General features: G+C 36.0%; 1 protein-coding gene and 1 non-coding gene across 2 annotated transcripts; both read left to right on the top strand.

Moving 5' to 3' along the window:
* The first annotated feature begins 5148 nt into the window (after window positions 1–5148).
* Window positions 5149–7030, top strand: LOC148208005 (heat stress transcription factor B-4-like). The gene is made up of 2 exons (XM_088119311.1): window positions 5149–5773; window positions 5867–7030. The coding sequence occupies exons 1-2, from the start codon at window positions 5525–5527 to the stop codon at window positions 6677–6679; spliced, it is 1062 nt and encodes a 353-aa protein (XP_087975437.1). The 5' UTR covers window positions 5149–5524; the 3' UTR covers window positions 6680–7030.
* Window positions 7031–9085: 2055 nt separating this feature from the next.
* LOC111018986 (uncharacterized) lies at window positions 9086–11295 on the top strand. The gene is made up of 3 exons (XR_002602498.2): window positions 9086–9361; window positions 9449–9602; window positions 10812–11295. It is a non-coding gene; the product is annotated as an uncharacterized LOC111018986 (transcript).
* The last annotated feature ends 1632 nt before the right edge of the window (window positions 11296–12927 follow it).

Raw genomic sequence — 12927 nt, 5'->3', positions numbered from 1 at the left:
TATTTTTATATTGAACAACATCAAACAAATAATATCCTAATTTTTATTCCTGAATCACGGATTAACGTTTACTATAGGCCCAAGAGTTTAATCTCTTGAAAATGTTCCAAGATTTCTCGAACTCTAAAATGATATCTCGAGCAACTTATATACCTTTTCTTCATCGATATATTATGGGACTAACTTATCACACACAATTAAACTTTAAATTTGATATATTTTTTTTTTTCTAAATCTTCATAATTAAACATGGTAAATTATTTGTCGATATAAAAATTTTATGAAATTTACTATTGTTATTATAAATAAGAGCCGCGACAACACACAAACAATATACGTACACCAAATGGACGAGATTATAGATCTCAAAATTTGTGTTCATCTCCATAATCTCATGTAACTACTACAGCATCTCACACAAGATTTAAGAAACTATAAATAACAAAATCAATGTCCTTACTTCTTAAGCCTTCATCCTACAAGATGTATTCCAGCAACGAGGGAATCCAAAATAATGCATTGTGTATCAATTATGATTCCTTTTTCTGATCAGAGAGAATTTTCAGTTGATTTGATGCATCGCCAAAAGTTGAAAACTTAAGAACTCACACCCCAGAACACGCACAAGAAGAAGAAAGAAAAAAAGTTAAGTGAGTTAATATGTCATAGACAAACCAGACTTTACACGTAATTGATGGGAATTTATTTGATAGATTCGTGAAGAATAAATGAGGATAAAATACCAACTTCTTCTTTTTTTTTTTTTTTTTTTTTTTTTAATTTTTGGTTCTCATTGCATATCGAAAGGAAATAAAGGAAAAGAAAAGAATATGTTTTATAGAATTAGGACATAGAGATGTCTAATCCCATAAAACAGTGGAGAATTGGGACAATGCTTTTGGTACATAACAGCTCCAGTAAGTCAAGCTTACATCTTTTCTTGTCCATCAATTATTATCAGAATGTCCCTTCTTCATGTGTGATTCAGATATAATATAATGTAAAATTCTCTCCAATTCCAATCCCCTTTCTTCTCCCATATATAATTTCTTCCACTAGTTTTTTAGATTTTGAATTATGAAATTTTGATTTAGTGATCATCATCATCATCCATTTATTGTTAATATCAACTAATTAAAAGCTAATAAAATGGAATCCTGCATTCAATTCATGAGTTAATCATTTAATTTACATGGTAAAATGATGCAACATTGGACTTTTTCCTTAACATCTGGAGGAAGTGGTTAAACTTAGGTAGGTGGGAAAAGACGGAAGCACCCTCCAATTATATCCTTAATTACGATGTCAGACATACACATGCAAGTCCATTTAAAAAGAAAAAAAAAAAGAAGTTTAGTAATTTTTATCCGTATTCTCTCTGTGCTGTAGGCTGTCTCTCCTAGAAATTCCAACACAGCATAGGATATATGCTTTTGAATTTATTAATATAATATTAAATTTGAATTGTAAGTTGTAAGTTGCAAGGTAACGGCGGTGGTCATGTGATGTGAGAGAGGGTGGCGTTGCGTTGCGTTCACTTTCACTGCGTTCTAGAAATTAGAATAGAATCTTCCTGCTCAATATAAGACCATAGAGAGAGAGAGAGAGAGAGAGAGAGAGTGAGAGAGAGAATTCAGAGAGATGAGAGAGAATGTGTTTTTTGTGTGATATTGCCACTCATCGGTGGTGGGCTCGGTAGGATCTGTCTCAGTTGCTGACAACTTCAAACAAATTTTACTTTCCTTTTTTTTTTTTAATCTTTATTATTATTGTTGAATTGTTTGTTCTTCAACAAGGAGTTTTTTGTCTAATATTATTCAAACAACAATCATCATGCTTTCTCTTACTTACCCATCGTGATATCTTGATCATCTTCCATGCTTTGATTCTTGGACCCACCATCCCCCTCTTCCAATTTTTTCTCTCCTCGCTTTTATCTATTTTTCATCCTTATTAATATTTATTTCATTTTTCTTATTTTTTTTTTAACTTTTCACTGGTGGACGATTTGATTCAGTTTTTCTTTTTCTTCCATTTTTAAATGGTAAGTGATTTTTCGAAGTAAGAAACAAAAATCTCACCTTTCTTACCATATAATTCATCTCTCTCCAACATCTAATCTGTCTCAAACTTATCCTTTTTCTTAAATCTTTTTCTCTCCCTAATATACATATTTATTAATATAATGATTAAGTTTGAAAACGATTCTTATAAATAAATTATGTTTCTTGTCTTTCTCTTTTTGTTGGTTGTTGTATATATACACACTCATTAGTAATATATTATCGATAAGAGAATTATATTATTAAAAAGATTTAATGTTTTCTAAGTTAAACATTTTCCATTTGTCGTTGTTTTCGAAATTCTTAGAGATGTTCTCAAAATTATATAAAAATTAAGAAAAAGACAACGTTTTTTTTTTCTGGTTTCTTGTTACCATTTTCAACCAAACAAGAATAGTTACCAAATGTAATTATACATTTATTTATTAAAAGAATGAAACAATAAATAAAAATAGGAATGTTACCAAACGGATTATAAGTATTTCTTCGTTTAACTATTTTTTAGTTATAGAATTACTTTTGACAACGTAACTAAATATTATGAATTTTTCTGTAAAATAGTTTGGATGGGAAATCACTTTTTTGGTTGTTACAAAGTCAAAATATTTTTGATGACATTGATTAGAGATAGTTTTAAGGAAAATAATGGTATTTACTATTTAGATACGTATAAAAAAGAAAATATTTTAAAATAATGTACTTGTGTGAAGTTTTTTCTCCCATAAATATGGTGTTCCCAAACAATACTCTAGAACTCAATATTAAAAGGTAGGAGTTTTCGAGGGGGAAGAAAGTAGAAAGGGAAAAACAAATATTCCCAAAAGGATACAAGTAAGATGAATAGGGGAATAGGGTGGTGGGGATAAACATAGTTAATAAGGCAAAACAACAAAATAAGAATCACGAGAATACCCATACTTACTCTCTGCACAAACTTAATTTAAACACAAACCAAACAGTTTTTTAATTTCCCCCTTTTTTACTTTTAAGTATTATTATTAGCATATAGCAACAGCCAAGAGGGGACTGGGTTTCTCCGTGTCAGCCGCTGCACACCCCACACAAAATTTTGCACAAACTCATCAGTGGGACAAAATACACAACAAATAACAACAAACCAAAACCAAGTATGCGTTGTGTTACATTAAAGATTACAACATAACACAAGCTCCCTCTTCCTCAGATGAAGAAATTGAAAGTATACAGTATACAGTATACACCACCATTTTCACAAAATTTTAAAAAGTGAAAAGCGATTAATGATTCTGTTTTTTCTTTCTGGTTTTCCCCAATAATGAGAAATGGAAGTGGGCTTGCATCATAGAAATAATCAGCTGCAAATCTATTTGGAAATAATTACTCATCATTTTCTTACCTACATATATATAGTGCTTGGTTTGGACCCTACAAATATTGGTTGCGCTATTGAATTAAAACCTTTTAAAATTAGTTTCAAACATCACCTCTTTTAAAAAGCTAAGTTAATTTATTAATTACTATTTGGATAACATTTTATCTCAATTATACTATATTATTGTTAATTTTTTTTACATATGGGATTCCTCAACTTTAATATATATATATGCACATATGTTCTAATTCTAAACCCACTCATTGCAAAAAGTTTCCACACAATATTATTGTTCAAATCATGACACCTGTATTAGTAGATATGGGTGACCCGCCCTGGCCTTCAAGAAAATCTTTCCCCCATTTTGTAGAGTTTGCCTTTGCTATATAAATAAAATTCCCATTTTTTCTCAATTTCAATTTGTCATCATATCAGCTGCAAAATTCAAAACTTTATTTTTCCCCCAAAAAGAAAAAAAAAAAGAGAGAAGGAGAGAGAGGAAGCGAGATGATTGTTAATTATAATGGAGGGAGGAGGAGAGATTCTCATTTCTTGGGTGACTACAAAGAAAAGGAAAGCTGTAAAAAATAAAAGGGAGAGAAAGGAAAAAAGAGTTTATTTATGGAAACTTTTGAGGCCAATAATTCAATCACCTGGACACGTCATCAAACCAAAAAAAAAAAAGAAAGAAAAAAGGAAAAGAAAGGGGAGAGGGCATTGTAAATTGTAATGTAGTGAGTGAGTATTGAAATTTGGAATATTAAGAGAAAGAGGGAAGAAGAAGAAGAAGAAGAAGAAGAAGAAAGAAGGAGAAGAAGAAGAAGAAGAAGGAGAAGAAGAAGGAGAACATATGGTAAAATAGAAAGAGAAGGAAATGTGGTGACGAAGAAAGCAGGCTTTAAGTCCCATCACGTAGTTCGATGTATGCTTTACCTTATATCTGGCAGAGAGGTGTGTAGTAGAAAATGATGGGGATTCGAATTTCGACACAATTTGGTGCTCTTATATATTAAACAACAAAAGCTAACCTACAAATCCACAAAACTACACTACACCTCGGGAAAAACATCTCAACTTTTTACCACTTCTCTTTTTACCCAAATGCCCCTTTCACTTCCCCTCTTTTTCATTTTTCATTTATGTATCTCTGTTTCAGGAAAAGACAGTGTTTTAATTTGCTTAGTTGTCAGCATTTATTATGCTGCAAACCCAAACTAAGAGTCCACGTAAAAACAAAAGCCTGTGTTTGTGTGTCTCTGTGTGTAATAATAATAGTGATCAAATTCAAACGCCATGTTTCATGTTTGTTTGTTTGTTTGGGGGGTTATGTTCTTTTTGTAGAGGGAAGGATTTTGGGGCATCTTATATCATGCACACCACTTTTTTTTTCTTTCTGATCTTGACGAGATCTGGTTTGATGAAACATTCCATTTTTTTGCTTTAAGGTCATTGCGAGGGAGTGTTCAAATTTGAGTTCTTTTTCCTTTTTCTATCGAAAATTACAGAAGGGACTGCCAAAACCAAAAAGGGGCTTTGAGAAGATTCAAGAATAAGTAAAAGGGTTGACAGTAGAAAATGAAAAAACAAACAAGAGTAGTTAAATTAAATGGTAAAAAAAGTTTTTGGTTTGACCGTAAAATTGACGGTTGGCATAGTCAATTCTCAAACGCACAGGCTGCACCACTGCACCATATATAACCTCTTGTGGTGATTTTTAAGTGGGTGCGCGAGGGATGGATGTCAGTAGTGAAAGAGAGAGAGAGAAAAAAAAGAAAGAGAGATGGACATGTCACGGGTTTGTCTTGAAAGGCCCTTATTTCACAGTCCTAGACAGACAGACACATATTCTCTCTCACCACAAAACCGAGGACCCAAAAACCAAACCTTTTTTTAATATAAAAAGAAAAACTAACTGCACGACACGACACACTTGCTTTTCCTTTGTTTTTGCTTTCTTTTATTGCTTCTCTCTCTTAAACATTTTATCCACCAGAGTCTCACTCGCTATCTCTATCTCTATCTCATCTGCAGCTCCCCAAAAAGACTGTTCCTTTCTCTTTCTCTTTCTCTTTCTCTGTGGCTGCTGCTTCATTCAGATTCAGCCATTGAAATGGCTCTAATGCTCGATAACTGCGAAGGGGTTCTACTGTCCCTAGACTCCCACAAGGCAATCCCCGCCCCATTCCTCACTAAAACTTACCAGCTCGTCGACGATCCCACCACTGACCACATCGTCTCATGGGGCGAAGACGACACCACTTTCGTCGTTTGGCGCCCTCCTGAATTCGCCAGAGATCTCCTCCCTAATTACTTCAAGCACAACAACTTCTCCAGCTTCGTCCGCCAGCTCAACACCTATGTAAGCACAAATCAATTATCCACAATTTAACAAAACCCTTCTTTGTAATTTCATAACAAAAATTGATTCTTTTTTTTTTTTTTGGGTAATTAGGGTTTTAGAAAAATTGTGCCGGACAGGTGGGAGTTCGCCAACGAGTTCTTCAGGAAAGGAGAGAAACATTTATTATGCGAGATCCATAGACGGAAAACAGCTCAGCCGCCACAACTCACCGTCAACCAACACCACCACCATTCTCCACTCGGCATCAACGCTCCGAGTTACTACCACTTCCCCGGCCGACTCAGCATCTCGCCGTCCGAGTCAGACGACCAACCCAATTGGTGTGACTCGCCGCCGCTCTCCTCCCCGACAGGCGGTGGCAATAACAACAACAATAACAACAACAACTCAGTAACCGCGCTGTCGGAGGACAACGAGCGGCTGAGGCGGAGTAACAACATGCTGATGTCGGAACTCGCCCACATGAAAAAGCTCTACAACGACATCATCTATTTCGTTCAGAACCACGTCAAGCCCGTGGCTCCGAGCAACTCATACCAATACTCCACCACCTCATTACTCTCCGACGGCTTTCCGGCGCGGCCTCCTCCGAGCCACCTTCTCGGGTTCCACCCCACCAACCCAAAGCCGCCGGTTTCCGGTCACGCCCATTTTCCAACCGCTCCAAATAACAACAACGCCCCCTCCAGAAGCAGCTTCGTGACCATTCTCGACGAACCGCCGGCGGCGCCCACCTGCAAAACCAAGCTATTCGGGGTCCCGCTTCAATCGAAGAAAAGGCTGCACCCGGAATATAGTTCCAATTCTAATATTCAAATCGGCGGCAAAGACAACAACAAGGCTCGATTGGTGTTGGAGAAAGATGATTTAGGGCTCAATCTCATGCCTCCTTCCGCATGTTAGTTTTTAATCCAATTCCCTTTTCACCCCAAAAAAAAAAACTTATTTATTAAAAAAAGAAAAAAATTAGTCTTCCCATTTTTACTTCTTACAAATCTCAGAGATCCTTCCCTTCCCAGTGCATTATTCACATCATTGAATATGTGTGCGTGCGTATGGTTGTTTGTGATGATAGTGTAAGTTTTTTTTTCTTTTCTTTTTTTCCTTTTTTAATGTATATAACCCTCAGTGACGGTATTGAGTCTCTGTTCCCCATGACCATTATTGTTGCAGTGGCCTCTCTCTCTCTCTCTCTCTCTGGTTGTAGAGAAGAAGAAACAGGAGTTTTAAAAAATGACTATCTTTTACTTCTAATTCTCTAAAGGGTTTTCCTTTTTTCTTTTTCCCTTTCCATTATTTGTTCCAATTAAATTCCATCTTTTTTTATATATCTCTCTCATATGATCCTTTTCTTCTCGTTTCCTTCTCCCAGATTCCATTTTTTTTTTTTTAGTTTCAATGGGTTTGACCTGGAATATTTCAGTAGCATTAATGTGGGGATAGTGATGAGTGAAGGGAGTGAGTTATAATGTGGCCAGTACAAAAGGGGTTCCTGAAATGGAAGTTTTTTCCTTTCAGTTCTTCACAAAGAAGGGCAAAAAATTTTCAAATATTTGTATCAGATCAGAAAGACAGTGAATTAAATAAGCTGCTGACACGAAGGAAGAAGAGAAAAGAAAGGAAAGGAAAGAAAAAAAAGGACAGTTTGTTCTTCGACTCCAATATTATTAATAATTGCACTCACCATTGTAGTTATCATAGTTAAATATTTGTCAGGGCCCAAAATTTTTTATATGATTTATCAGAAAGAAGGCTATCATATCATTTGATTCATGTTGGCCGTATACTAATCAATCTCTCTCTCTATCTCTGGTTTCAATGGAAGAAGCCTAATTAAACAATGATATGATTCCCCAACACACATCCATATTATTATCCAAAATTTAAAAAGATTTTGAACGACCCCAGAAAATTAAAACCTCTGCGTTTTCCTACTTAAAGGTATGAGATGAATGGGTTGAAAAGGCTAGGGTTTTGAAGTGTCCTTTTTGGCCTACAAATAGAGGTTTTGTGGGTGGTTGCTTCGGACCAGCGAGAGTGATGATTGACTGGTAGATAAACCAACCCCCTTTGCCGAAATGCCAGTCTCTTTTATGGTTTCCCTTTTGTCTCTTTCTGCAGAAACTCCATTACAGGTAAAAAAATATTTATATATATATATTTGTTTATATATAATAAATAATTTTCTCTCATATCCGAAAAGTTTGACCACGCCAGGCCAATCTGTAACTTGAGGGCTCTATTTCCTTTCTAGTTCCATAAATATTGTGTGTGTTTCATGCGGAGCATTTAATTTTCAAGACAGAAAAAAAAAAAAGAGAGATCCAGCTGTGAAAGTGAAACGCAAAGTTTTGAAGAAAGATCCATGTTTTATTATTATTATTTTTATTTACATACCGTAACAGATACAGTGGTGTAGTTGAAAGGGTGATAAAAGTTTGGAATATTGTAGGGCTTAGGAAATCTTTGTCGTGCAATGATTTCCTCTCTCATACATAAATTCAAAAGCAAAGCACAGTTGTATTATAATAAAAAAAGACACAACACAAAACCCTCGTATGGTATGATACCTTTGTCTACGGTTGGTTCTCCAAGCGTTGTCTTTTCTCAGTTGGGGCCTCGCACGTGGAGCCTAAAACGACGCAGTTGTGGAACCTCCATCCATTAAAGATGCTTTAAAGAACTGAGTTGGTTTTGTAGATTTGATTTTTGGTTTTGCGAAACAGCCGTATTCAACCCACTCCCCCATGGCCACGGGGACGGGACGGGAGGGATGATTCTTGGAAGCTCTAAAGCAAAAAAAAAAGGAAAAGATGAAATGAATCTCTTTTCTTGGCCCTTTTTAAATCAAATTTTCTTTTAGTAAAGAGATGTATGTCTGCTTTGTTTGAATCAACTTTATTGACATTTAATATTGTTTTCCTTTATATGTATAGGGTTGGATTAATTGAGTGGTATGGTATCAAAGAAGATACTGATTTGTTATTTTTAGCCTTTTTTGCGATTTCTCTTACCATTGAGGTCTACTCTACAATTTGGGGTCGAAAAGGATACGAAACGTGAACTCCACTCGCCAATCATATCTTCGTTTTCCTTCCTAATTACTTTGTAAATACTTTTCCTTTTTACATATTATAAATACCTTTTTACTAAATTAAGTTGACATCCGTCATCCAGCCCAACACGGGCCGCAGATATGGGTACGATTGGGCTATGAGCCCAAATGCGTGCTAAGCCTTGCCAGGCCCACTATGACTTTTCTCCGTTGGGCTTAGCAACAATTAAACATTGACCTAATTCCCTAATTCCATCGTTCGAAAACAGGACGTGTGTATTGTAATTGAGAATGGTGCTAGTGGTTGCTTCGTCCTCCATCGAGTACAAGTCTTGTGCTACCCCTTCACATGGTCTTGTATGTGTTATTATCTAGCATGCTCATTGCTGCAGGTTTTGAGCGGGTAGACTGCTAATTAAGAAATGGCATGCTCATTATAGGGCAGTTACTTGCCTGGTATTCTCTGAAGATGACTCCCTTTTAATTTCCGGTTCTGAAGATGGCTGTGTTAGAATTTGGCCTCTTATAACGTAAAAATTTCATCCTTCCGTCATGTGTATTTGTTTAGAGTTTATTGTCACTAATTGAAATTATTCTTACGACCATGTGTATAACAGGGTATTTGATGACGGCTGGCAAAGGGAAGCAAAACATTTATATGAACATAGTTTCACCCAGCACAATCTGCCTATTACTGATATTGTTGTTGTAGGTTTTGGAGGAGGATCCAATGCTATTATAATCTTTTCCTCCGTGGATCAGACTTGTAAGGTTTGTCACTCTAAAGGATTTCTATGTTGATAATAATATAAATAATTTTATGATGATTTGGCTGTGTGAAACCATAGTTTTGAGGAGGGTGTTCCTACCATCTCGTATATGTGGGTTTCTTTATGGATCTTAGAATATCGAATTAATCAGTTTTGGAATCTCTCAGCTGGATTTTAATTTATTTCCATGTGCTAGTTAAGTCCATAAACTTTGCCTTTGGTGAATTGCCCTGATCCGTAGATTTTAATATTTTTAATAGCAATGTGGGACATATGAAACATCTACAAACACAATTACTCCAAGTGCAAACACAAATTTAAAAACAAATGGTGTAAGTGTGCTTTATTATGATCTAAATGATAACTAGACGTGTTGAGCTACTAAAATTTGTGGGCTTGACATTGATGGTCATTGAAGAAAAATTTGAGAATTTTTTTCTATACTCAACAGTGTCACTGTTCCCTCCGAAAATTCCTGAGACAGTTAAAGAGATCCTATTTGATTAGCATTTGTTTTGAAACTACTGCGAGTATAAAGCCTTTCTCTTGTTCAATGATTAGCAAGTTGAGAACTCCTTACGTGTGCTAAAAAAGAGCTGTTGCTGACACTGCATGATAAACGTTTCCTAGCTACTGTATTCAGCTTTTGATTACTATGTCCATGACTTGAATTTTTATTTCATTATCTGAATGCAAATGCACCGGTGATCCATACTGTTGTGCAGGCCTTGTAAATAATATACTTATCGTTAGAGAACAGCTTCTCCCTAAATCGCAGATAAATTATTATACATCTCAAGGATCCTTGAGAAAGCATCGCTCACTATTATCTCCCGCCTTTGCAAATTTTGAAAATTTGAAGGACGAGGATGAAGACACCAGCGTTATCATTGGTCTATCAGAAGAATTTATGGATTCTTCCGGTTAAGGATCCTATATTGATAAAGAAGAGATCTTACATAAATTTATGATAGACATGGGTTACTCCCCTCATTGTTAATTGGTTTTGAGATGGAATGCATGAATATTAATACTTACCCTCGCACACCTACTTGTCACTTGATGGAGAACCAAATTCTCGCTAACTACTCAATAATGTTAATAATATGCTGTATTCCTTATTGTTCTGGCATACATAACATTTTGTGATAACATATGTTCTTCTACACATCTCTAAAACTTCTATTAACATGTGGTTTCTCTACTTCAGCAACAGGGTTCTGCTGCCACAGGAGTGGAGTTGGAAAGACTAAAGCGCGATTATGGAAAATCCATGAAAATGCTAAGCACTGGAGAAAAATGTACGACAATTTACATCAATTTTGTGTAAACGAGCTTCTGGATGTCGATCAAACGTTAAATATTGATGGCAATTCCACGTGAGCATTGCTATTATTTCGCACGATCAGGGTAGTGTCAGTGCAGCAAAATACACGGCAAGCTTTAAGTTTCTCCATCTGCTATTCTATTTTATTTTTGGAATTTTGTTTTGTCTCATCTCGTGTGGTAGAAATTGTAAAGTTATATGTACGTACCCTGTCACCAAAGTCAGAACAGTATCAACAAACAGTATTCGACAGAATTAGGAGGCCATTGTTGATCGATTTAATTTGCAGAGCCTTTTTTGTGGGATTAGATGTGTACATGGTGGTACATTGCGGGTACCCTGAATTTATAAGAATTTTGTTTGGTCATGTGGTGTTTGATACTGCTTGGATGTACTAGAGGTGTTGATTTTGGGGCAACCATTTTACATCATTTGCGAGCTCCAAAAAACAGCCAAATATTTTCCCACTCCGGCGTAGAGAAAAGGAACAGAAATGAGCCAACAGCCGAGAAAAGCGCAGCTTGTGGAGGCTGCCGTGTGCCATTTGAAGAAGTGAGGTGCCCAAACAAATCAAGTGGCATAGACATGGAGATGCTCCTGATATCTCTGATTTGGTTATAAATTTGTGGGTTTTTCTTATTATTTTAATATATCACATAAACAGGAACTATTAATGTGGTGAGTGGGGAAGAAAAGATAAGGTGGTGTAAGCATGCAGCGAAAGGAAAAGCTCAAAAACAAGGTTCTCTCTCTCTCTCTCTCTCTCTACAATTTGGGATCTTTTTATCTAAACGAACCTCTTCTGCTGAGAACATAACTCTTTATTCACATTGCTCCGCTTGCCTTTATAAAATGATATTATAATTTATTTCCTTTACCTAGCTTTGGTCTGCCCACCAAACAAAGACCTTGAACTTGGTAACATTTTTCAAAAATTTATGTTTTTATGAGAATAATATTGGAAATTGAGAAATTAAAAACGACAAGCAAATGGAAGTTGTTGCAAGCCTTGGTGTCTCCATCGTTTCCATTATGAGCTGAAAATGGTACCCACCATATTTGTTTCTGGTACGTGTCGGCTTATGATGATTTACGTTTACCAACATTTTTACCCTCTCAAATGTTAAGGAAAAACGACCTGCCAACGTTTCCATATTCCTACTCAGATTGCCGTTTACTACTACTTCTACTTCATGGCAGCGGCAGCAGCAAGTGCAAGTGAATTTCCACTAGGCATTCATTCTAGCCCCCAAAAGTCCAATATTTTACAAAGAATTTCGTTTATCTTTTTGCCCCTTTTTTAAAGAGTTAGTTGGCAATACTTCTACATAAATCAGAGGACCGTAGCTTTAGAACCTGATCCTGATCTGCCTCGAACAGCGTTCCAAACGTTATCAGTGAGAAATTTCACCTCATTGCATTGCACCACCTTCCTATACAGCTTCAAACCATGACGTATAACTAGTTGTCTGCCCCATCTCCCTCTCGGTTCTTGCCACGTCTTCGTCGTTGGAGATGTTAGAGACCACGGTATTCCAAATATCTCTATGATAGTATAATATTATGCATTTTAGACATAGTCTTTACGACTTTATTTTTAGTTTCACTCTAAATACTTCGGGAGCCTCCCTTCAAATAGTCACTCATTCGTCTATTCTCGGACCAGAACGAGAGTTTGCTCTTATCCAAGACTTCCACCACACTTTTATAGAGCACACCAACAGATTACACCATGATTATATCTTCCAAAGCTCAACACTTTTTTATTTGTCACCCAAAGGTTTTATCGACACAGTTAGATTTAGACCATGGCTATGGTACCCTAAGTATCTCGAATAACTCCACAATGATATGATATTACCTGTTTTGAATATAGTCGCCTTGCTTTTAGTTTCACAAAAAAAGATCTCATACTAATGAGATAATTGTTCTCTGTTATATACCATAGATCTAGAGAATCGGACGGCTCCAGCTCCTCACCGCCAAGCGAAGAAAACTT

This window comes from Momordica charantia, assembly GCF_013281855.1.
Source record: "Momordica charantia cultivar OHB3-1 chromosome 11 unlocalized genomic scaffold, Mcharantia_2.0 BLBB01000011.1, whole genome shotgun sequence".
Classification (NCBI taxonomy): domain Eukaryota; kingdom Viridiplantae; phylum Streptophyta; class Magnoliopsida; order Cucurbitales; family Cucurbitaceae; genus Momordica; species Momordica charantia.
Note: the sequence above shows the minus strand (reverse complement) of the source record. Positions and strands in the feature narration are given on the sequence as shown.

What these genes read in the sequence shown, in the direction of transcription:
- LOC148208005 (XM_088119311.1), top strand. Translation starts at nt 5,525, where the DNA reads ATGGCTCTAATGCTCGATAACTGCGAAGGGGTTCTACTGTCCCTAGAC. An exon ending in TCCGCCAGCTCAACACCTAT is followed by an intron (nt 5,774 to 5,866) that starts GTAAGCACAAAT and finishes TTGGGTAATTAG; the next exon opens with GGTTTTAGAAAAATTGTGCC.